Source organism: Catharus ustulatus, chromosome 18 (genome assembly GCF_009819885.2).
Source record: "Catharus ustulatus isolate bCatUst1 chromosome 18, bCatUst1.pri.v2, whole genome shotgun sequence".
Lineage (NCBI taxonomy): Eukaryota > Metazoa > Chordata > Aves > Passeriformes > Turdidae > Catharus > Catharus ustulatus.
Window position 1 is genome coordinate 10,691,748 of NC_046238.1, and position 22,723 is coordinate 10,714,470.

The following is a 22,723-nucleotide window of genomic DNA, read 5'->3' on the forward strand; positions in this document are numbered from 1 at the left end:
CCCCATGGCCAAGGGGCCTGGAGGTGCCTCACAGTGAGGACAGTGCAAAGGGTCCCCATTTCTGCATCCCCTCCACTGGTGTGGGCACAGGTGAGAGCCCCTGCATTATCGTCAGAAGGAGCTATGGGAGAAAGGGCCCAGAGGGGAGCTGGGTGGGAAGGGAATAGGCAGCAGTAGCCAATCTCACCCTTTCCAGATAATTTTAAACACAACTGTGAGCACATGTATGGTAGGGCCATGCTGTGGCAGCTGAGCTGTAACTCCACTAGTGCTGGGGACTGGCTGAGAGCCTCTTTGTGTGGCAGTGCCCTGCTCTCCAACCTCTTCATGCTCAGGAATGCTGCACGAGTCTGCAGCAGGGACAACAGCAGCCTCCAGGCCCTACCAGCTGCTTCCAGACACATCAGATCTTATCCTCCTTTCCCCAAGATGCTCCCAACCTGCCAGTCCCTTCCCCTACTCTACCAGACCTACAGTTGTCTCCTTTCTCTATGCAAAGGCTCAGTCACAAATTGCCAGAATTAATTTCTGCTTGGCTTCAAAGGGCACCATCATCACTGTGTGTTTCTTGGTGTGGCTGGGAGCTGTTTTCCTCTTGATTACCTCCTTACTCAAACTGGGAGGTCAAGGACCAATAGCCTCCTGTTTCCTCCATCTTTCACTTCCAAGGTTCTCTTTCACATTCTTGAGGTCCACAAATCCATGTCCCAAAGGAGGATTTTCCCTTCTGCTTTCCTGTTGCTGTGCCAACCAGCATAGCTGTAGTGATGGCTGATGCTCCAGTAATGGAAAAATTATGTTTCTCCTTATATTTTTGTGTGTGTGCGTGTTTACTTGTGTTTGCACAGGTGTGTGCACTAGGAAGGGTTTGTGTTGTGCACATCAAAGCGAGGACCACAGATAGGTACCTGGAGTGCAGCAGAAGAGTTTATATGCAAGTGGGTGCATGCAAACTGTGTGTGTTTATCTATGGAGCTGGTCCCATCTTGGAAATGTGGGTGTGAGCCAAGAAATTGGAAAATGGATGTTTACAGATCTCCATATTTACTGGCTCAGCAGCTGTATTGTTGAGGGTTATTGGAGATGAGGGTGATAAACTGAACAGAGTCTAGAGTCCTGGTACGTTATAAATGTGTTTAGGGTAATACTGGGGAGGGGGAGCTGTGTGCAGGCTTGTGTCTGCCAAAGGGAGTGTTGGTACACAACTGTACTTCACTTACAGTGGAGCCTGTTGAGGAAGGAAATGCTTGTGGATGTGGAGCAGGAGAGCTGTGCTGCTGCCTGTGTGCTGCAGAGTGCTGTGCCTGCCTGTGGGCACTGGGGACACCTCAGGCTATGTGCCTTGTGCCACAGCCAGCCTGCAGGAACCCAGTGGATAGTCAGAGGCCACAAGCGTAGTGGCCACCTCTGCCTGCTCCTTCCCTGAGCAGTCACATCTTTTGCCCACAGCATCAGATGGCAGGATAGTCTTTATTTAAAGTTGTTACCACATAGAGGCTGGACTGATCCACAGTGCAGCACCACGGTGGCTGGGCATCTTCCCTGCAAACTACGGCCATTTTTGCTTAAGCAGGTCCCTGTGTTTGTAGTGTGGCAGAGCTGTGCCTGTCATCCCAAGAGTGCTAGACAAAGGCCAGCTGCAGGACACCTTTGTGTCATTGCAGAGGCAATCTTGGAACCACAGCTACTTCTGAGGAAAGCTGAGTCTGCCAAATCATCTGTAGCTCTTTTCTGCCAGGTCTCACCATGATACAGTGAACAGGTCAGACAGGGTAGGTCTCAAAAGCCTTCTTTTTTTTTTTTCTTCCAACAGAAGCTCTTGAGCTCCTGCTGCTAGCCTGATTTTACTTTCACAACAAACCCAAATAATCCCAGGGAATTTTACTATTTTCTTGTCTATACAGGGGCAGAGATTAAAGATCCAATCTAAACAATCTAATTCCAGAGATAATCCTTTTGCTCTTATCTCCAGTTTGGTACCAGGGAGGCTTCCAAGGAGCTCTACATGGCAGGCCACAGCTGGTCCTTAGTGAGGACCTGAGCCTTGTAGCCCTGTGCCATTTGGGAGGGCTATGGGGCAGTAGGGTTGGCTCTCACTGATTTCTTAGATATCTCATTAGCTATGAGGCCTGCTTCTGCCCCATATATTTTTGCTGCTCTTTTTGGACATCCTAAATCCTGATCCCATTTTCCATCAGGAAATGGCTAATACCCTAAACATGTGCCCCTTGTTGCTCGTGAACAATCAGGATGGTAGGTAGACCAGGCAGGACAGATCCAAGACAGTCATTTTGGCACAGCTGCCAGGGGACAGGGAGAGATCAAGGGATTGAGAAAATGACCCTGAGCCTTTCACTTGTAGGTTACTGGTGTAAATCCAGCCTGCATCAAGGGACTAACTGATGGCTCAGTGGATTAGTAACAGGATGGAGCCTTTGACATCTGGGCCACAAACTGGCATCAAGTTGCTGGTGTGACAGTAAGTATTGATTTGGGGCAGCAGTGTAGGGCACCACAGGCCAAACAGCATCTGCCATCCTCTGCCAGGAGCTGTGACCAGCTGAGCCACAGCGAGGGTTCCTCTTGCCCCCAGATGAGCACAGCCACTGTCCCTCCTCACTGCTGCTCAGTTAATCTCTTACTTTGTGATGCACTACTGATTCTTGGGAAATGATAATCCAAGCTAGTTTTAGCAAATGCTCACCCTGGGGATACCTGGTAACGCTTAAAGTGTTTACGTGCTTCAAAGTTGTGTTCCTGATTAACACATCACAGTTTAAAGTGCAGGACTAGGAGGGTCATTTGTAATCAGCATAAATTAGCTCTAATGAGGTCGCCCTCGGCCTCACCAACTGGACAGCATTGTCCTGGCCATGGCTGCTTGCCCTCCTTTGGTAACAGAACTTGGGGGACACCCAACAGCTCACAAACACAGCAGGGATACAGGAGATTAGCCTGGATTGGATCAAATGCTGCTGCCAGGGCTGGGGTCTGTAATGCTGAGATGATTTGCCAGGAATCAGCATGAGGTGGCTGAATCTTGAGAGGTGCTAAGCATACCCATTTCATGCTACTAATCTGAATGTGGTTTCCTAAAGCACCCTGTAGTTTTAGGAACCCCTTCCTGGCAGCCAGGCTGGTGTGGGAGTGCAGCAGTGCCATGTCTGTCCTAGCCCAATTATACCATGAGCCCAAGAACTGATGTCACAGCAGCAGGAATATGTTTTGGGGTCCTCTCCAACTTGGGCAGAGCAGACTAGGGAGCAGGGGTGGGTGGTTCCACATTCCACCAAACAGTTCACTTCTCCAAGAAGTATCTGGCTAAGAGGCCCACAGGTGCACTACAAAAGCAACAAATGCATTTAATTTTCAGTGTGCAGCACCAAGTCTTTATTTATAGAAGCAAATGCTTTGCAAAGGACTTGACTTAATAAAACATCACTAGTACTTAGAAGCAGCCACTTCTAATGCAGCCGGTGCCAGGAGCACAGCCCTGAGGCCTGGCTGATATCTGATGCCTCAAGGAACACCGTGATCAGACTAAAGGACAAACATTAAGTTATTTGTTCCCCCTTTGTGTACGGAGTGAGTTTCATTCGACCTCCATCTGGGATATCTCACTCCAGGCACCCAAGACCTTGCCAAGGTCCTCCGGATAACAAACACAGGATTTTACATTCTCCTATGGAGTGCAAGCCAGGAATCAGCCTGCTAGCAGTGTCACGGTCACCTCCCTGCCTTCCCCTTCGCTGGCCGCTCTGCTTCTCAGGCAGATTATTGTACGCACGGTGCTGGCCCGCCACCGGCCGCTTCGCTCCTTACCGGGCGGGCAGCAGTTCCCTATTCCCCTACTCCATGGCAGCGCATTCTGCCAAGGCAGCGAGCCGGGCTTGGGAGCTGCTGTTCAGAGCACAGCGGGCACGGAGCTACCGGGACGTGGCGAGGAGCCATCCCCGACGGCGCTGGAGCTCCCGCTGCCCCAGCTCCGCTTCCAGCCCCCGAACACACCGGGTCCGCTTCGGTCCGCGCTGCCGCAGCGCCACCCGTTGCCACGGCAACCCTCCGTCTGCGCTTCCCGCCGTCGCCCCACCGTGCTCCGCGTTCCGCCGCGCTGGAGCACCGCGATTGGCGGCGCGGAGGGGCGGGCTCTGCCCACCGGCGGCCGGCGCTCTGGCCAGCTCGCCGAGCTGTACCCGCTGCGGACACCGCGCTGGGGAGCCTCGTCCGTCCCCGCCGCTCCTTCCCAGAGGGGTCGGTTCCACACGCGCGGGCGGTAGCGGCCCCGGGCACCCCGGCCCGCAGGGACCCAGCTCCCCGCGCCGCTCCCGCCGCTGTCCCCGCGCCGCTCAGCCCAGCCCGCCCATCGCCGCCGCTCATTGGCCCGCCGCCTCATGAATATGCAGATACAGGCTCGCGGCCGTCTAATGGCAGGCGGGTGGGTAATTAATATTCTCGCTTCGGCGCGCTGATTGGCCGGCGCTCGTCCCGCCCCGGCAGCGGGGTAAGCCGCCCCCTGTCGGCGGCAGGAAGGGGCGGGTGCGGCGCCGGGAGCGCGACATGGTGGGCGCTGGTGCGCGCGGGGCGCCGCTGCTGCCGCCCGTGCTGCTGCTGCCGCTGCTGCTGCGGGGCGCGGCGGGCGGCATCGCCGACAGCGTCGTCTGGGCCGTCAACGCGGGCGGCGATGCCCATGTGGACGTGAACGGCATCCACTTCCGCAAGGACCCGCTCGAGGGCCGCGTGGGCCGAGGTGAGGGCGGGGGACACGCCGCGACCGGCGGGTTTCGGCGGGACAGCCCGCGGGGTCCCGCTCGCTCCGCTCCGCTGGGGCTGCGAGGCCTCGCTGTGCCTGCGGGGTCTGGGACGCGCACACTCCCGGTGCCGTCCTGCCCGCTGCAGTCCCGGAGGGTCTGTGGCTTTCCCCGCAGGACGGCGGGGGCTCCTCTCCCCCAGCCACCCGGGGATGGTCGTGGCCCGAAGGCAGCGCCGGCACTCGGCACCAGCGGGACCGCGGCCACCCTCGCCCCCCCGCCCGGCCCAGCTGGGGCCGCATCCCCCGTCCCCGTGGCAGTGCGGGCCTGGGGCCCCACAGGCGGCGGGATGAGCTCTGCGGGATGGTGTTCCTGTCCTCGGCCTGCGGGGTTGTGTAATGCCAGAGGGGAAGTGGCTCCGCGACGGTTGCAGTGGGATTTCAGCTGGAAAGGGGCAGGAGCGGTCTAGCTGCCAGCCCTGCCGCGTGCGCCCGCCGCTCTCTTTTTCTCTCCCGTTTTCCACTGAAGAGCTCGTGTTCCACAGCAAGATCCGCCAGTTTGCAGCCCAGTGCGCAGCGCGCTCGGTGCAGAGGGAACAAGCCTTTCCAGCCCTCTGCAGCCGGATCTGGGTCGCGCACGATGTGGGCTGATGCTTGCGGCATTCTGGTTTCGACAGCGAAGAGCGCAGGCTGCTCGCTGGAGCCCCGGTGCTGGGCCCGGCAGGGGAAGGTACAGCCGGCTGCTCTGCTCCATGCCCCAGTCGTGGCTGGGTGTTCAAGGGCAGGGACACGAGCAGAAGTAGAGGCAGATGGGAAATCATCGGCTGCTCTAACTACCAAGTCAGTAAAATCTTCAGCCTGCTATTTAGGACAGGATGGAGAACTTTGTTACCTGTATGTTACCTTTTCCTACTTCCCCCAAGACCACTACAGTTTGAAATTTGCATAGTTCTAGTAACTGGTGTACCAAAACTTAGTTGATTCACTAATACAGTGAAAAGCTATCTGTGCTGAGCTGCTCTGCTGCCAGTTACAGGTAAATGGTGGAATGTGGAGAAGATGAGCTCTCTGTTGACTTTTGAGTCTAACCTTTGCTGTTTGCATGTAGGATGGTGAGGATTTTCCTGTGCTATACACCTTGAACTGCTATTGCTTACCCTGCATGAGTGCCATCTCAAACAGAGAGCCTTTTGGGCACACTGGATACAGTGGAGGTCACATTTAAATTCTAATAGAGTTTTTCAGCCCCATGGAGGCTGCTGCTCCTGTTGGACAGGGTGCCCTGATCACTGTAGGTTAGCTTGCCTTCATAGATCTCTGACCTGTGTGACTTGAATGTCCTTGTGGACTTGAACTATTTATTTTTGAGTTGAGGAGAAAGAAGGTCTTTTTGAAGCACATTGTGACATGCACTTCCTTTGTGGAAAGCCCGTGGTGTTTCCTCTGAGCAGCAGGCTGTTACAGTAATCCTGCTTCAGCCAGTGGTGCCAGGCACACTGGAGACTTTACCCCTTTGAGCTCTCAGCTGCCTTTCTCTCAATGGCTTTTTATTACACCATTGTTCATTTACTCTTGGCTCCTCTCTGTAATGTATGGCTGACTCGGAGGAATGACCTAGGGATAGTAATTCTGGGCTGTACTTCCTCTGGGCAATTTAAAACCTTTCTTTTTTTTTTTTTTTTTTTCCCAAGCCTCTGTTCAGCTGCTGTGCCCTAAAGGACTGACTGTGCTGATGGCAATTACAGAATAGGCAGGTGCCAAACATAGTTGAGCTACAGCTTGGTGTGTTCTGCTCACTCCCAGTGAGCACCCAGCATGCTGTAAAATCTATCTTGCTTCCACAGCTCTGTCAAAAGAGCTCTGACATGCAGGTGACAGGTCTTCCTCTCCAGTTACCTTCTTGGCTATTAAAGGACTTTCTTCCTGTGCAGGCTTTCCTTTAATAGGAGCTGACTTCTGTGGAGCCCTTGGTTGGCTATCACTGTAATCTATAGCTGGCCAGAAATACCTCTGTGGGAGGACACGTTAAACTTTTCACCCTCTGTATTTCTGGTGGTTAGAGTCTTCAGTCTTTATGCCCAAATTCGCGTGGTAAAGAGAAGTGGAAGATTGCCTGAGCAGCTCTGTGTGAAACAGGAGACTAAGGACTGGCATTAATTTCCTTTCACTCGTTTGCATTGGCTCTGTCTTTGGCAACGTGTGCTGGGTTAGTAGTTCTTGCTTTGTCTTGGCCAATGCAGTGTCTGTTCCCATGGAAATGGGGCTGGGAGAGGTGTCAGTGGAGAACTTCGTCTGGATCAACTTCTGTCTGAAGTGCCACTGGACAGATGATGTCCACAGTCTTCCCTCCTGCCCTTGCTTTGTTGGGGAATTGTTTGATGTGCAGTTCTGGAGGCATTGCATCTGTTTGCATTTATACAGGAACCCTGATACAGTAGCATACCAAGTGGGGTTCAGTTTTTGGGGGCTGCCGTAGAGCTGATGAAACACTGAAAAGAGGCACATTTTGTAATTTCTCCTTTTTTTGGTTATTTTCCTATTTGGACATGGTGTTTGGGCTCTAGTTGGGGGCTCTTCAGATGGCTGCACACAGCACCCATTTCAGCTGGGCTGCTCTGAGAACAGCTGATGGAGCTGCTGGTGCTCTTGAAACGCTTCTGTGTCTTTTTTGCTTCCTTCATCCCGTTTTCATGCTGACAGGTATTGTGGGGCTGTGGTGAGAAGAAAAGGCTTTGTAAGATGCCCAGTCCTTTTCACCCTTCTGCCATTCCCCAGGTTCTTCGTTGAGTAGGATGAGTCTCTAAAACCCAATGCTGTCAACTGTAACTTCAAATCTCTTGTGTCAAGGAGTCGAGTCAGTGCTATGCTAACTGTTTTAGTTTTGTATTTGGAGTTTGAAATTTGAAAATACTGTTAAAATATTCTAGGTCTTTTCAGTCTTTAAAGCAAGAGCCAATGGCCAAGTCCTTTGGCTTTGTGTAATGGTTTTGAAACAGGCTTTTCTTTTTGAAAAGGTGCAAGTGAGCTTACTGTGTCTTAGACTGCAGCAGGTCTCCAGACCTGTTTTCCTATATTTCTTGGATTTTGGGGCTTTGGTTTCTTGTGCTTCTGCTCTGGTAGTGCTGCCACCTGGTCAGAGCAAGCAGAGGAAACAGTCTGATAGGTTGTAAGTGCTAATGCCACTTACAGAGTTCAGTGCTTCAAGAATATATAAAATGTCTCTTCCTCAGAATGTAACACTTCCTCTCGCTCTTTTGTGCTTGAAACCCAGCTTCTGACTATGGTATGAAACTGCCAATCCTGCGGTCCAACGCAGAAGACCAGATTCTGTACCAGACGGAGCGTTACAATGAGGAAACCTTTGGCTATGAAGTTCCCATCAAAGAGGAGGGTGACTATGTGCTGGTGCTGAAGTTTGCAGAGGTCTATTTTGCACAATCTCAACAGAAGGTAAGCAATAGCTCGTTGTGTGTCTCTGATGTGAGTTCCTGGCTAAGACTGTGTGCTTGGGTTGTCTCTGCTGCTTTGCATGCTGGAGGAAGGAGTAACACACTAATTGTTAATTTGGGTCCCAACCTCTCCCAGGCTCTGAACCTTTAGAGCTCTCTTCCACATTCCAGCTATACAGCTGGACTGGAAAACTTTAGTTGCAACATGTGCAACTAAACATAACTAGCAATAGAGTTTTACATCCTGTTTAGGCTGTGCTGGCTTTGAGAAGTTTTTTTCCTTTTTCTTGAACACTTGCTTCTGACTTGACAGCATAGTTATGCTGGAGGAAATATTGCATAGATTGAAGCAGAGGAGGTGGCCTGGGTTAAATAGCCTACTCAAAACAATTTTTACAAATGTAATAGACTTGATAGTGATTCAGTCTGATCCTGAAAGAGGAGTTAAATTCAACTACTTTTTGGAGAAGAATAATCTTTGTTCACTTTTGAAATCCCTCATGTACAGAAGTGGAGACAGAAGCAAAAAGAACTCAAAGCCCTGTGATAAACTGGGATAGGAGTTGTTTTAGTCTGGCGTTCCTCTGATTCCATCGGCTTCTGTAGGGCTGATCTCCTTAAGCACTGTGCTGCCTTCCTGCCAGAGAAGTATTTCAGGGAGCAGAACTGGTGGGGCTAGCTTACAGAATGGATGCAAAAAGCAACCTCAGACTAAACTGAAGGGCTGAGGCATCTTTGGTTTTTCTTCCTTCGTGTGGTTCTGCTGGGATTCCCCAGGTGCTGCGTGAAGTTTGAGTCATTACAACCCTGAGGAGGACTTTCACTCTGAATTCACAGATGTGGTTAGCAGTTAAACATTCTACCTCCTTCAAACCCTGTGTTCTTCAACCAGCTTGTTTCCTCTTTGTTCTGCTGCAGGCTGTTAGTTAGAAATGGCTTCATTCCCTAGGGTGTGGTGTGTCACAGAGCAGGTCTTCAGACAGGAGAAAAGTTGTGAAAGAGAAGCATGAATAAACCAGATTAAAACTGTACTGTCCTCAGGTCTGAACAGCAGATGTAGGTGCTGTTTTAAAAGGAGAAGGCAAATTTCAGGGTATTTGAAAGCATTGTTAATGCTTGATGTATTTACCTGGCTGCTTTTGGGCTCTGAGTCCTTCCTAAAGGAGTGGGCCAGGGTGTGTTAAAATAGTTTCTGGTCCTGGGTGCATAAAAAAAAGCAGAGACCTTTCCTGTTGTGTTCCCATTTCAACTGTCACGTGCCTGAATCTGCTCTGACTCTCTGTCATTTCTTCCACCCTGAAGGTATTTGATGTTCGCTTGAATGGCCACGTGGTGGTGAAAGACTTGGACATTTTTGACAGAGTTGGACACAGCACAGCTCACGATGAGATCATTCCCATGAGTATCAAAAAGGGAAAACTGAGTGTCCAGGGAGAGGTTTCAACGTTCACAGGAAAGCTCCACATTGAGTTTGTAAAGGTAATAAGTTTTTCAGGGCAGAGCCTTGATCTTCCCTTTCACCTTGTTACGCAGTCATGTGGTGCAGCTGTGTGCTGGAGGAGGATTTTTGATTTGCCTTTGATTTTTCTAGGGCTACTATGACAATCCAAAAATCTGTGCCCTGTACATCCTGCAAGGAACAGTGGAAGGTAAGCACAGTTTCTGAGCCAGAAGGCTCTTCCCCCTTGGAGAGCAGCCTGTTGCTTCTCAGACTATGAGATCATAGCTCTTGCTGACCCACATCTGCCAAAATTGTTTCTCTTTCATTGAGTTTCCACAAAATGCAGTTGTGAAGTAGGTGTGTAGTGTCCTCATTCTCCTCTAAGTCACAAAGCTTGTGTCATTTTGGAGTGAGAAAAATCAATTTGTTTTGGAATTTCCTCTGTATGGGGTAGAGGAGAAGGAAACATATCTGGTTAGTCTCAGCTTATAGCTATACAGATAAATACCCTCTGGCCTTGAATGTCAGCTGCAACCCTGCAGACAAATAATTTACAGTTTCTTTAGCTAGTGCTTAAGTATTTCTTACTTGGAGCTTTGTTTTGCCTTCTCAGCTTGAGGACAAGGCAGTGTTTTCTCCCAGATACCAGTTCCCCTGGATAGCTCTGGGGAGTGCTGGAAAAGTCGTTGTTCTTTCCCTCTTTATAAGTGAGCTGGAATTGAAGCCCCTCTAGCTCCTGAACTAGGAGGGTTTAGGATTCCTCTCTGGCTATAACATCAATTTAACTTACTGTGAGATGGTCAAGCATGGTCAAGTGCTGCTGAAGATTTGGTAAGAACCTTGTGGCCAGGTGGCACCTGCAGCTCAAGCCCCAGGCTCATAAGGCTGGATTTGAGTGGGGCTTGACCAATGCTGCTCTCACAGCTCTGGCTTTGAGGGGTGCAGTGATGTGGAGCAGGATTGTTTATGGAAAGGGTTGTTCCCATTCCTGATTGCACCTGTATCTGCTGGTCCTGCAGGCAGCTGGTGCTTGTTCTTGACTAGATCTTACTGAGCAGGTGCAGTATCTGAGTGTGTGCTCTAAGTGTGCTTTTGTGCATTGACTTGTCCATGTGTCACATTGAGGGTGTGGAAGGATGTGGTTTTTCTGCAGACTAGATCCTTGGATGTTCTTTTCTTGTAGAGAAAAGAAATAGTGGTATGATCCTCTGTGGTAGAAGATATTCCTCTCTTCTGGGTTGATGGGGTCTCAGATGCCCTCCTGCTGATGTTTGTGTTGGATCAGGGAGAGGGGGAGGAAGTGTCTCGAGTGATCTCCCAATTTACATCCTGCCTGCTTGTAACCTTTTGTCTTGTTCAACAGATGTTCCAAAGCTGCAGCCACACCCAGGTCTGGAGAAAAAAGAAGAAGAGGATGATGAAGATGACTATGATGATGGTTCCAGTGTCAAAAAACAGGCAAATAAGAACCGGGTTCAGTCAGGCCCACGCACACCAAACCCCTATGCCTCGGACAACAGCAGCCTCATGTTTCCTATATTGGTGGCCTTTGGTGTCTTCATTCCTACCCTCTTCTGCCTCTGCCGATTGTGAGAGCAAGCCCCACAGTGCATCAGCCCAGGGGCTGGGAGGGAAGGAGTTGGACCAAATATGGTTGCTTTCTATTTCTCCATATTGTTTATAATTTAAGGAAAAAAAAAGAGAGAGATGATTCATTTGGAATGAATAGCAATGAATAGCAGGTCCAGGTAAGAGGGAGCTTACCTTCCCCCTGCCAGCAAGCAGCAAGGCCCTCGCCTTCCCCTTCGCACCATGTAGCCTCTGATTCTCCCTGGGGCATCCAAGAGTGAACTGAGTCCTGGCTGGGTGTGTATTGGGCCAGTGAAAGCTGATGCTACCAGTCCTGGGCCATGTCCCACGCTGGGAGAAAGCCATGTGCTGTGGGATCTCTGCCTTTACTGGGTGGAATGCAGTTCCTTAAGCAGGAAAGCAATTGTTAAAACAAGGCTGGGGTACGCATTTTGTCCAGGAGTGTGGAAATGTTGTGGTGCTGTTGGGTGTCAAACGACTGCAGAGGACAGAGCCTGGCTCAGCATCTCCCTGAGTGTGTGCAACACGATGTATGGTACTCGCCTGCGTGAAGATACCAAGGCTTCAGACCAGCCTCCGTGGAGACAGTCCCCTCCTAAGACTGCCAGCTGTGCCAGGAGCAGAGGGATTTATCTGGCCTGATTTGCTGCACCAGCTGGAAGAGACTGTCCTAGTCTGGCAATTGTTTGTTCCATCGCAGAGGGATTCTGCTGTAGCCTGCGAGAGGCTGACGTTGACGTCTGATCAGATGCACTTGTTTTCTGTATTGATTATGGCTTTTGTTTCCTTTAATATCCTTTTATTTTCAAAGGTTTTGTTTTAAGCCCAGTTCCTTGTTTTGCCTTTCCTAGTAAGTGACCTCTTTGGAAGAAGCTGAGAATCAGGTGAACTAGAGAGGAGGTTCAGGACTTGTTCCTTAACCTTCCTAATGGTGATCTCCCTTCTCTGTGACTCTAAACAACCTGTGCCATAGGGCAGAGCAACCTGATGGATGCTCCCTATGGTTTCTCATTCCCTCTGTAGGGACCAACCCTGCCTGTGGCAGTGAAAAGTGGAACTGGTCAGTGTTTGCAGTGAATGAATTTGGCCTTTTGCATATCCAGGCCCTGTAGATGTCCAACATTTCAGTCCAGCAGAACAAGGTGGTTTGTTGCCATCCAGAGATCTGGAAGTGAGCAATGCACTGGAGACAAGGTCCTCTGCTTCCCCTAGGGATATTTCTACAAGAAGCTTCTGCTTCCACATGCAGAGCCTGTGCCTGCGTGGCAGAGGCTGAACAGAGTGAAAGCCACTGCTGCACCTTCTGGTCCAGAGCTGCAGGCCCTGAGGAACTGCCTTCTCACAATCTTAGCCTCCAGCATGTTGAACATTTCTGGTTGACCAAGAAGGGGATGTTCTGTGTTGGAGCAGGATCTATTCCAGGCAAGGCTGGGTTCTTGCAGATCAGCTTTGCTGCTGCTGAGCTCTGGGCTCACAGAACGCTTTACCTCATGCTCTCTTTGTTGTCCTCAGAAGTGTTCTGTCTTTCCCCAGAGCAGTGCCACTGTGCAGTGACCTCCATGCTGCTCTGCCTCTCTGGGCCTGCATTTTCCTAGCAATTGTTCCTGGGTTGGATCCCCTGCAGTGGCTCAGCTGTTCTTGGAGCTGAGCAAGGTCAGCAGAACTATAAGTTTCTGACAAGGTAGCTGGAGGAGTAGCCTTTTCTGTTCTGCTGGGCCCAGATGGCATAAGCCTTCACTTCCTCTTAACCTTCAAGCTGTGATAGGAGCTGTCAGCTCAGGGGCTCCAGAGTGGAAGCTGGAGGAGGTGACAAAATGCTGCTCTCTGCAGCAGTGCCACTGAACCTTGCCTTTCTGTCATATCACTGCTACAGGCCTGACCCTAATTCTGTATCTGTGAGCTGAAAAACAAACAGGACCTTAATTATCTTCTCTCCAGCTACACAAGGGGTAGTTTGGTACAGAAGGGAGTCCCTGCCCCAGTTAAAGGAGAATATAGGCTTTAGAGAGGGCAGATCTTGAAGAACAAATGTTAGAATGAAAGGTGGTAAGCTTGAAGTTGTCTGCTTCATCTTCTAGCTGCTGTTAAAATCGTGATAGTTTTAAAACTATTATTAAATATGAGCTCTGATTTGTTCAGTGACAGTGCCTGCAGGGATTTTCCAGCATTTTTGGGATTGCTCTAACTGGATTGAAGAGACATTTAGATTTTTATCAGTTTTGAGAACCATGAACTGCTGATTTGCTAAGCAAAGAACCTGGGGTGGAAAGCAGGCGTCTCTCTAAGGAGCTGCTCTCCTCCTGGCCTTTTAGGGTACATTTTATTTGAGTATCCTTGAAGCAAGGAATCACTCGCCTTCTTGTGGCTCACCCAGTAATCTCAGCACCCTGCCTACCATGGGAGAAAGGGTGTGTGTTTAGATGTGCAGAAGTTGGAGACAATTTTCCAGGATAGTTTGTCCTGGTCTCTCCTAGCAACCAGGGCACCCATTTGGTGCCATCAGCTGCCCCAAGGCAGAGCTGTACAGGGTGTGATCTACTTTGTTCCAGTTGCTCAGTTCAAATGAATTTGTCTTATTTAAATAAGAATATGGAGGAGAAACAATTAATCTTCCATGACTTTAGTTTTTTGGCTCTGGTTTTATGCATCTCTCTCACTACAAAGCTGGTTTCTGGGAGGGTTCCTGACCCTGTTAAGGTCCTATGAGCAATTTCCTTCCTGGTCCATCCCTCCTGACAGGTTTGCTTTGGAAGGAGCCTTCAAACAAAGCATGTGGGAGCACCGAGGATGGTGGGGGATGGCCAGTCAGCACCTTGCTGGGAATGGAGTATTCCAGCTTCCTTTGCCATCTGTCTAGTATCTGCAAGCCAGATTCAGGGGTGTAATGAGGTATCTGGTTCTGACCAGGGAAAGAAAAAGTTTGGGCTGGCTGTAGCTTTCCAGAATGGGTGTTTGAGGGAATATCCAAGACATTGTTTAACTGAGACAGGTCAGAGACAAGCCTGTTTGTGCTGATTCCTCTGTCAGCAGCAGATACATGGAGTGCAGCAATATGGGGAGCTGGGTCAGAACAGACCTTGGCTTGATTCATGTAGAGAGAGGTAGATATGGCAATTTTAATAAAGCTTCCACTTAATAAAAAGAAAATCACTGTCTATGATGTTTCAGGCCTGGATCCAGCCTCAGCATAGTGATTTCAAAGCTTATTTTAATTGTCCCATCAGCCCCTCTTTTAAGCCAGGCTATTGAAATCTTCTGTGTGTGTGACTAAACATCTCTGACCCTTTTCAGTGTCCCAGGTGGCAGTGAACAGAAAGCCAAATGAATTCCCTTCTCTTTTTGGTGCCTTTGTCTCAGGCTTTGAATAAAAGTCTATTTGAAGGAGCTTCTTTCTTTTAAGGAGCTTCTGAGTTTTTTCTTTTTCTTCAAGGGACAGGCATTCCCTGCCCTTGAGCTCAGATGGGGACTGCCTCCCTGTCCCCAGATGCCAGCTCTGGAGGTCACAGCTGAAGTAGAGAACTGCGAGCTGTAATCTTTATTTTCAGCCCTTGAAGTCAATGGACAAAAAGTCTAGCAGGGGGATAGAAGAACTGGAAGAACTCCTTCAGGTCTGGTCTCCCCCAGAAATCTTCTGAAGGCAGGATGGAGAGCTTCCAGACAGTCTGGTGCCTGGGCGTCTGTGCAGTTCAGAGCTGAGTGAGTCACGCTGGGTCGTGGTAGTTGTATGGCACTTACAGCTGGGTGGAGAGTGGGTCTTGGGGGGTCCTGCACCTCTGCTTTACTCACTGAGGGCTTGCCCCGTGCTGCTTAGGTCTGAGCAGAGCAGGGACCTGTGCCTTGTCCCTTGGCCTTCAAGTTGAAACGAATTGCAACAGCCAGGGAAGTGTCTTGCTACAGGAACTCTGGGCTGAGCAAGCCTGTTGCTGATAATCAGCAGGAAGAGAGAGGGCCATGAGAGCAGCTTCAGCTCTTGATGTGAGACAGACTCTGAGCAGCTGCAAAGTACCAAGAGTTTCAGGCTGTTTGGTGCTCAAATGTAGGAGAGATCCGTCTGCTTCTTGCACGTATGGTGGGAGGGAAATATTCTTGCTGAGAATCCAAGGGAAATGGGAACTGGGCCAGCACGGAGCTAATTTGCCTACTGGCACTTCTGCATCTCCACAACAAATGCCAAAGCCTAATACAATTCAAGGATGCTATTTTAACGTCGGCCTGGTTCCACCAGTCTGTCTCCACCGGCTGGTCCCAAATAGGCTCACACAAGTATTCTGAGTGGCGCAAACACACCAGGCTGGAGCTGTGAAGGCTCGGAAATGTGATCACAGGGATGGGCCTCCTGTGCTGCACCCCTGCTTTGTGCTGCCCAGCGGGTCTGGGGCACATGCATTCACCTTGGATCCAAATGGATTTGATCCAGGAGTATTGTAGCATTGAAAGGTGCTGGGATGGATGGGAGAGGTGAAAGCAGGTCCATGTCTTCCGGGACTCTGGCTTGCTCAGAGTTTATTGCTGTATATTAAATACTATTTTTGGAGATTGAGGGGAAGATGAGGGTGGGGAGGGATGTGACGATGCTGTCCCCAGTCTGATTGGTAGGATGCTACTGCAGGTTATTGATAGATTTTGATATTTTTTTCCCAAAAAGTGCTTTATTTAAAAAAATAAATATCAGCAGAACAAGTGCTTTCAACCCTCCTAGAAACTGTGAAACAGTGGCTGCAAACTGGCTGGCAAGTGGGGGCTTGAATTTTTTGTGGTTTCCTTGGGGGTTTTTCAGTGCTTTCCCACTTGAGAAGCAGCTGGGTTGGTAAAGCAGCCCTGGAGCCTATGAGAGCAGAGGCAGATCTGTGCTCCATGCCAGGAGGCACAGCCAGGAAGATGAGAGGTGGGGGTACTGTTTGGTTCCCCTTGGAGTAGCAGCAGTCAGCACTGGCATGTGGTCCCACCGCTCCATAGTGCCTGACTGTTTCTGTGTGAAAGTGCCACTGGCATTAAGGACACACCACAAACTACTTAAAGCTGCAGGTCTAAGTTGTCTGTAAAGGCTGAATCAATGTGGGGAGAAATCTCCATCTGTATGTGTCACCAGTACAAAGGGTTTTCGAGGAGGATTTTTTATTTTACTGCCCATTGCTTTGTGTTAAAACAACTTGCAGTGACATTTTTTAGTTTGTTTTGCAGCAAGCTTGGGCCCTAGGTGAAAAGCACAGATACCTATTTCTGATTGCATCAGCTTTGCAGGGACTAGTTTGGGGGAGATGGGCATGGGGGTGGGTTATTTTATTTTTGGTACACGGTAGCAATTTTATTTTTTAATTTTCCCAGGATGTTTGGTTGAGGGAATGTTCTGAAATCTACTGTCTGGCAGTTTAACCAGCAGTGTGCTAAAGGAAAATAAAAAAACCCTATATTGTCACTTGGATGAGATGGTCCCTCTTTTCTGGTGGTGGGGGCAGAGGAGCCCCCTCTGGTTTACACCCAGGGAGGCGAGGGAGGCTGAGCCTGGCTGACTGCCGGGTAACATTGTGCTGCTGCCTCCGGTACAGCCCCGGTGATCTCTTGCCCGTGGTTTTGAGTGATTAAGTACAAATCGAATGGTACAACATCCTCTTAGAAGTGCTGATGTGCTTGTTGCTTCCTGCTCAGAGTTGGAGCAGCAGAGAGATGTAATCTGCAGAGGTGGATGGGGCTGGAGCTGGAGCAGAGAGAAAGCAGCAGCTTTGTGCTCTAGGTGCCTGCTCCTGGGGACAAAGGACATGCAGAGAAGGTGCTTTTCCAGGAGGCCTGCACCTGTCCTTCCTTGGGACACAGGATGGAGGCACCAAGCCCATGCATGCAGCGAGGAGGCTTTAGGAGCACTGATCTGGACAGGGTTTTTTGAAATAACATTTGGCTGGTAGTAGCGGGAGTATGCTGCTCACAAGCCACAGCAGGCATCACAAACCACTGCTCAAAATCTGCTTCCGGTCATCGTGAGCGTGTTCAGTGTTGGTTGGAGCCCGAAAAGAGGATGCACATGTTTGCTCTTGCCCCAGTTCCCCAGAGGGCTGGAGGTGACTCTTGACGGCTCTTGTGTGCCTACTGCGGCCTGGTGGGCTGCCCCTCTTTGGGAAGAAACATTCTTCTCTCCGTGTGTTCTCCTGTGAGTCCCTCCGAGTGGGATCTCCCCAGTTCCTCCCACCGGGCTGGGGAGACTCGTCCGATGTCTGCCCCTGCCACCTCCGGTGTGTGGTCATGAAACTGCCCGGCCCGGGGGCACACGGTCCTGTCGTGTCCAGGGACAGCAGCTGGCGTGTTCCCGGGCAGGAGCCTGCTGTGCCCTCCTTGGCATCCTCTTGCTGACGCTGCTGCTCCCCGAAAAGTGCTTGTCCCCGTCCCCGAACAGAGCAGGGCTCTCGGGGGACACCTGCTCTCTGTCACCGCCTGCGCTGCGGGTTCGGGCCGTGCCTTCGGAACCGGGAGCCCAGGTGCCCAGCGAGGGGTGAGCCGGGTCTCTGGGCGGCGCCGGTTTTGTTCGTTGGTTGTGTTGCTGTCCCTCAGGTAACGAAGCTTTCCCAGCCGGCCTGTCCCGCTGTGTCCCCGGAGGGAGCGGCTGCTGCGCCGCGCGGGGTGCTCGGGTCACCCATGTGGGCGCGACCGCGGCGGGCCCTGCTGAGCTTCGGGCGCGGCGTTGCCAGGCAACAGCCCCCCGCCCCGCCCCGCGCTCCCATAGCTACCGAGGCGGGCGGCGGCCATCTTGGCAGCGGCCATGAGCGGCTCCAGGGCGCGGGCGGCGGCGGCGGCGGGGCCGGACAAGAAGCTGCCGCCGGGGTCTGCGGGGCCGCTCAGCCGCCTGAGGGGCCGACGCGGATCAGCCGATGCGCCGCCACGGCAGCCCTGGACCGAGTCCGAGTTGCTGGCGCTGGAGACCGTCCGGCCCGAGCACGTCCTGGGACTGTGCCGGGTGACGGAGAGTGAGTGCGGGCCGGTCCCCGGGGGCTCTGCCGGCCGGGCCGGGTCGGGCCGGGCCTTTGGCGTGGGGAGCGGCGGGGCCCGGCCCGTTCCGGCGCTGCCGGCGGGGGACGCGGCGGCTCGGGCACGCTGGCCGCGGCGGCTCCCGTACAACTTCCAGAAAGTTTGGGGGCTTTTGTGTTGTCTGTGGGTTTTGATTTGTTTGAGGCTTTTTGTTTTTTCTCTGGGCTGCTGATCTCTGCTTTTGTGTCCCGATCGCATCCCTTTCTTGCTCTGCTGCCTGGCACCTACCATGCCTTTGTTTCTCATATCCTTAATTTTGTCCTGCTTGCATGAAGCTTTTGCAAAATAACAAGCAGTATTATCTTAGTGGGCTGGAGCTAACAAAACAGGAAATTCATCTAGTAAGTGGTCGCAGGTGTTTTGAAATGTTACTGTATTTTTACTCTCTCTTCTAGATTATTTATGCAAACCTGAGGACAACATTTACAACATTGACTTCACGAGGTTTAAGATCCGGGACCTTGAAACTGGAACAGTACTATTTGAAATTGCCAAGCCATCTGCTTCAGGTACAGCATGCAAACATTGTAAGGAGGATAGAGAGACTCAGAGCTGAGAGGTTGCAATGCACAACCCATGCAAACCGAGCAAAAGGGTCCTTTAGTTTATGTCCTGATGACTAATTCCTCTCATTTGAGTATAAGACTGAGTTTATCTCTGCTGAGAAACTTGTGATAAAAAATAGGATTATTGTTGGATGGGAAAGAGCTATCGACTGGCAATCTTCCTTTTTTGGACTGGTTATAACAGAGATTAGTTCATGTGCATTGGCAGTTGTGAGCGGGGATATCCTGTGAGATTGAGGGAGGGGCCAACTGTCATGACAAGTCTTTTTTATTTTGTGCCAGTATAAGTCTCAGAGCGATTATTAAATGTGTTTACATTCAGTACCTAAACAGTAGGCAGCTTGTCCTGATACACCCACTAGCCGGTATCACCTGACATGTACACTAGGAGCACAGTAACTCTCGGCTGCTGCGTTTTCTAGAGCACGATGAGGAGGATGAAGATGACAGCAGTGAACTGGATGCAAGTGCAGGTCGCTTTGTTCGGTACCAGTTCACCCCAGCCTTCCTCCGTCTTCGGACTGTTGGTGCAACGTGAGTATGAGTTCATGGAGAGAAGGGAGAATTGGATGTTTACCAAGTGTTACTTGACAGTTTATAACAAAACTGGATTGAAGACTTGAGAGGGCCTATCTTAGATTGCAAATATCAAACTATCTGTAGAGAACTCTTGTGTAGCCTCATGCCCAAGGCTCTGTTCTTCTCTTAACAGCTGTTTCTCTTCCTGATTCTTCCACACAGAGTGGAATTCACAGTGGGAGAAAAGCCAGTGTCGAACTTCAGAATGATTGAGAGACATTACTTCCGAGATCGCTTGCTGAAGAACTTCGATTTTGATTTTGGCTTCTGCATCCCCAGTAGCAGGAACACATGTGAACACATTTATGAATTCCCTCAGCTCTCAGAAGACCTCAGTAAGTACCTCCTTTGCCACACTGAGTGGTGTTTGTGTGTGCGTCTGTTCATTCCCTCTACTTGTGGAAGAAGTTGTGACTGAGATTGAGGGGACAGGAACAAACAGATAGAGGTTCCCAGTTTAGCAATGTGTGATCTTGTCTGAATTAGAGATTTATGCTGCTAAGTATCTCCTCCTTTGAAAATGAAAACCTAAGACAACCTGTGCTAAGTCACAGGCTGCAAGAACTGATCAGTCATAGGGCTGAGATGCCTGATGCCTTGTAGTGTAGCCCAAAAGAAAACAAAACACCGAAGAAATGTTCGTTTTTATAGCCACCCATCTGTTTCCTGCCCTTGCTTGTTAGGGCTAGAGCCTCCTGCTTTGGAACAGAACTGGCTCTTCCCTGAGGTCTGTTTTTAAATCTGCTAAGATCTCTGCAAATACAGATTGTGCAGGGTATGTTTGACCTCGGGGTGGATAGAGCAGAGGCACAGGGGCCCTGCGTCAGCTGCCTGGCTGTGGGGAAGGTTTGGGGTTTTCATCCCCACGCCTGTGTACGTGTGGGGAGCGCCACAAATGAGCTCCTTCTGCTTACAGACATGACGGCTGCTTGGCTCCACTCATGGCTCTGGCAGTTTCTAAGGTTATTTTGAGTGAGGTTACTTGATTCCCCCTCTGCGTTTGACAGCACTTATCCTGTGAATAGGAAGAAAGAAGAGGGCAGGCTGCAGCCTTTGAAGCGTGCTCAGCAGAGCAGTTTGCTTCTCTTCCTTGGGTAGGGCAAAGCATCAGCCTGGTAAATGCAGTGGAGTCTTTTTTTATCCTGACTGTGGCTGGCTGTTGAACGTAATGGAGCTTTCTCTTTCACAGTCCGTCTGATGGTTGAAAACCCGTACGAGACGCGCTCGGACAGCTTTTACTTTGTGGACAACAAGTTGATTATGCACAACAAGGCCGACTATGCTTACAATGGAGGACAGTAACCATTCTGTCTGCTGGATGCTGTGATGCCCTGAACCATTCCAGATGTGCAGGAGTGGACTGGAGTTACTGTCTCGTGCAGCAAGGCTTCTTGCCAAACTTTTTGTCTGTGCACGAGGCTGAGAACATGAAGCAAAGACAACGGCTCCTGAAAGGAAATCTCCCTGCAACACCTCTCTGTCTGACACTCAGCGTATCCTGCCTTTCCTTCTTTGTTCCTGGCTAGCTAGATAACCTTGGTTAGGTCACTGATCAGAAGCACTCAGGCTATTCTTGCTCTTAGTCTTTCTAGTTAGGTTGCACTTCTAGTGCTTCTGATGTTTCACCTCTTGGGTGAATATCTTTTTTTCAACAGGTCAGATTGTTTGTGTTAAGCTATTTTCTAGCAGAAAAATCTTAACCCCTTCAAGTAGGCAGTGATGCTTGAAGAGCAGATCTTTTGTTCAGTTAGACAGATCATCTCTTCAGTGGCAGTGGTTTTGTTTGTGGCATGGCTGACGTTGTTTTTTAGAGTGCATCCCAATATTCTCCAGTGGGAAAGAGACTTACAAGTGCAGGAATATTCCATCTGTCTCTGGGGGCCTGAGCTGCTCCTAAGAACATTTAATCTCTTTTTTGGCAGAGATTTCACTACAGATACGAGATGGGGGAAAGGGGGGCTATCCCTCTGGTAGCATTTCTGTTTGAGCTTTTGTGAGCAAATTGTTGAATTTTGGAGCTCAAGAGTCAACCTTAGAGCTGAAGTTAATCTCACTATATTTACAATTTCCCCTTCCCTTTGTAGGAATTTTGGCCCTTGCTATAGAATGTATTGCTTTTTAGGTGGACAGCACATTGTCAGCCTGGCTGGGGTGGAGGTGTCACTCTAGTGGGGCTTAGAGGAAAAAGGGAGAATGTGAAAAATCACTTGAAAAATTAGTAGGAAGCAGAGCTTCCTAGGCTTCAGTCTACACTTGTAAACCTGACTGGTCTGTCGAGTTGCTGTGAGCAGCACCAGCTTTTTCTTTGTTGCAGTGGAGATATTAGTAGCTTAAAGCTTCCCAGGTCAGATCACTCAGTGTTATGGAGTGGAATCCTTGGAAAGTGAGAATGTATGTGGTTCTCTTTTTCTTTGTTCCCATCACTGCTCTGCCTGCTTAGCTGCTTATTTATGATTTAGGAAGTCATGCTGCTGAGGTTGATGCCACAGCTGTGTTTGGGATCTGGCAGTGTTGGAGATAGCATCATGCAGTGGGAGAAGGAGGACCAGGAGGACCTGTGTCTTGCCAGTAGCTATGCTGGGGCACAGCTCCCAACTGTGCAAAATCTCAGCTATCAAAACCCTTTTTTGCCAGTTTTGCTGGCTCTCAAGACTGGTACTTTTCCTGTCCCTATGCTGGGCTGGTCAGTTGTGTCTCTTGTTAGGGGAGTGAGGTTGTGTCTAGACTGGAAACCTTTCCTAATACTAGTTCCATTTGTTCTTGAGACAGTTAAAACTTAACTCTTCGATGATTACCTGTTGTGTTAAAAGGGATTCAGTGTAGTTTGTGTTTTAGCAGGATTGAGTGGGATGGACATCAGAGCCCAGAGCCTGTTAATGCATAGGAAATGCATAGCAATAGGAGACCGCTGCCTTTACTTCCAGATTAGTGAAAGTAACTTTGGCATGGAACATCAGCTGGCATCAGAGTAAGCAGTGAGAGTGTGTGGGGTAGCAGACATGAAAGAATCTCCAGCTCTTAGGAAGAGATTTAATTATGATTAACCACAACAAATGACCTGTTCTGGGTGGAGCATTAATAATGAGCAACCACAACAAATGTCTTGGGAATGTGGAGGGGCAAGGTCTGCCTGGTGGAAAGATGAACAATTCTGCCACCATCGATCCCCTCCAGCATCTCCACAGGCACTAACGCAATCTTGTTTAGGATCTCCAGCATTAGGTAAAGCTGCTGTTGAGGTGGAGCTCGAGATGCCTCTTGCAGTGAACACCTTCAGCAGCCCTCATGCTGTGCCTCTGAGGTGGGAAGTTCTAAGTTACCACACGGCAGAACTGCC

The 22,723-nt window shown here is 50.2% G+C and overlaps 2 protein-coding genes across 2 annotated transcripts; both read left to right on the top strand.

Moving 5' to 3' along the window:
- The first annotated feature begins 4,540 nt into the window (after positions 1 to 4,540).
- MLEC (malectin) lies at positions 4,541 to 16,643 on the top strand. Its single transcript, XM_033075864.2, has 5 exons — positions 4,541 to 4,747; positions 8,019 to 8,197; positions 9,499 to 9,675; positions 9,788 to 9,845; positions 11,001 to 16,643. Exons 1-5 carry the CDS (start codon positions 4,558 to 4,560, stop codon positions 11,228 to 11,230), a joined length of 834 nt encoding a protein of 277 aa, XP_032931755.1. The 5' UTR covers positions 4,541 to 4,557; the 3' UTR covers positions 11,231 to 16,643.
- A 1,313-nt stretch (positions 16,644 to 17,956) lies between these two features.
- On the top strand, positions 17,957 to 22,526 carry UNC119B (unc-119 lipid binding chaperone B). The gene is made up of 5 exons (XM_033075998.1): positions 17,957 to 18,180; positions 18,637 to 18,750; positions 19,230 to 19,341; positions 19,549 to 19,721; positions 20,576 to 22,526. The coding sequence occupies exons 1-5, from the start codon at positions 17,976 to 17,978 to the stop codon at positions 20,686 to 20,688; spliced, it is 717 nt and encodes a 238-aa protein (XP_032931889.1). The 5' UTR covers positions 17,957 to 17,975; the 3' UTR covers positions 20,689 to 22,526.
- Positions 22,527 to 22,723: the final 197 nt, after the last annotated feature.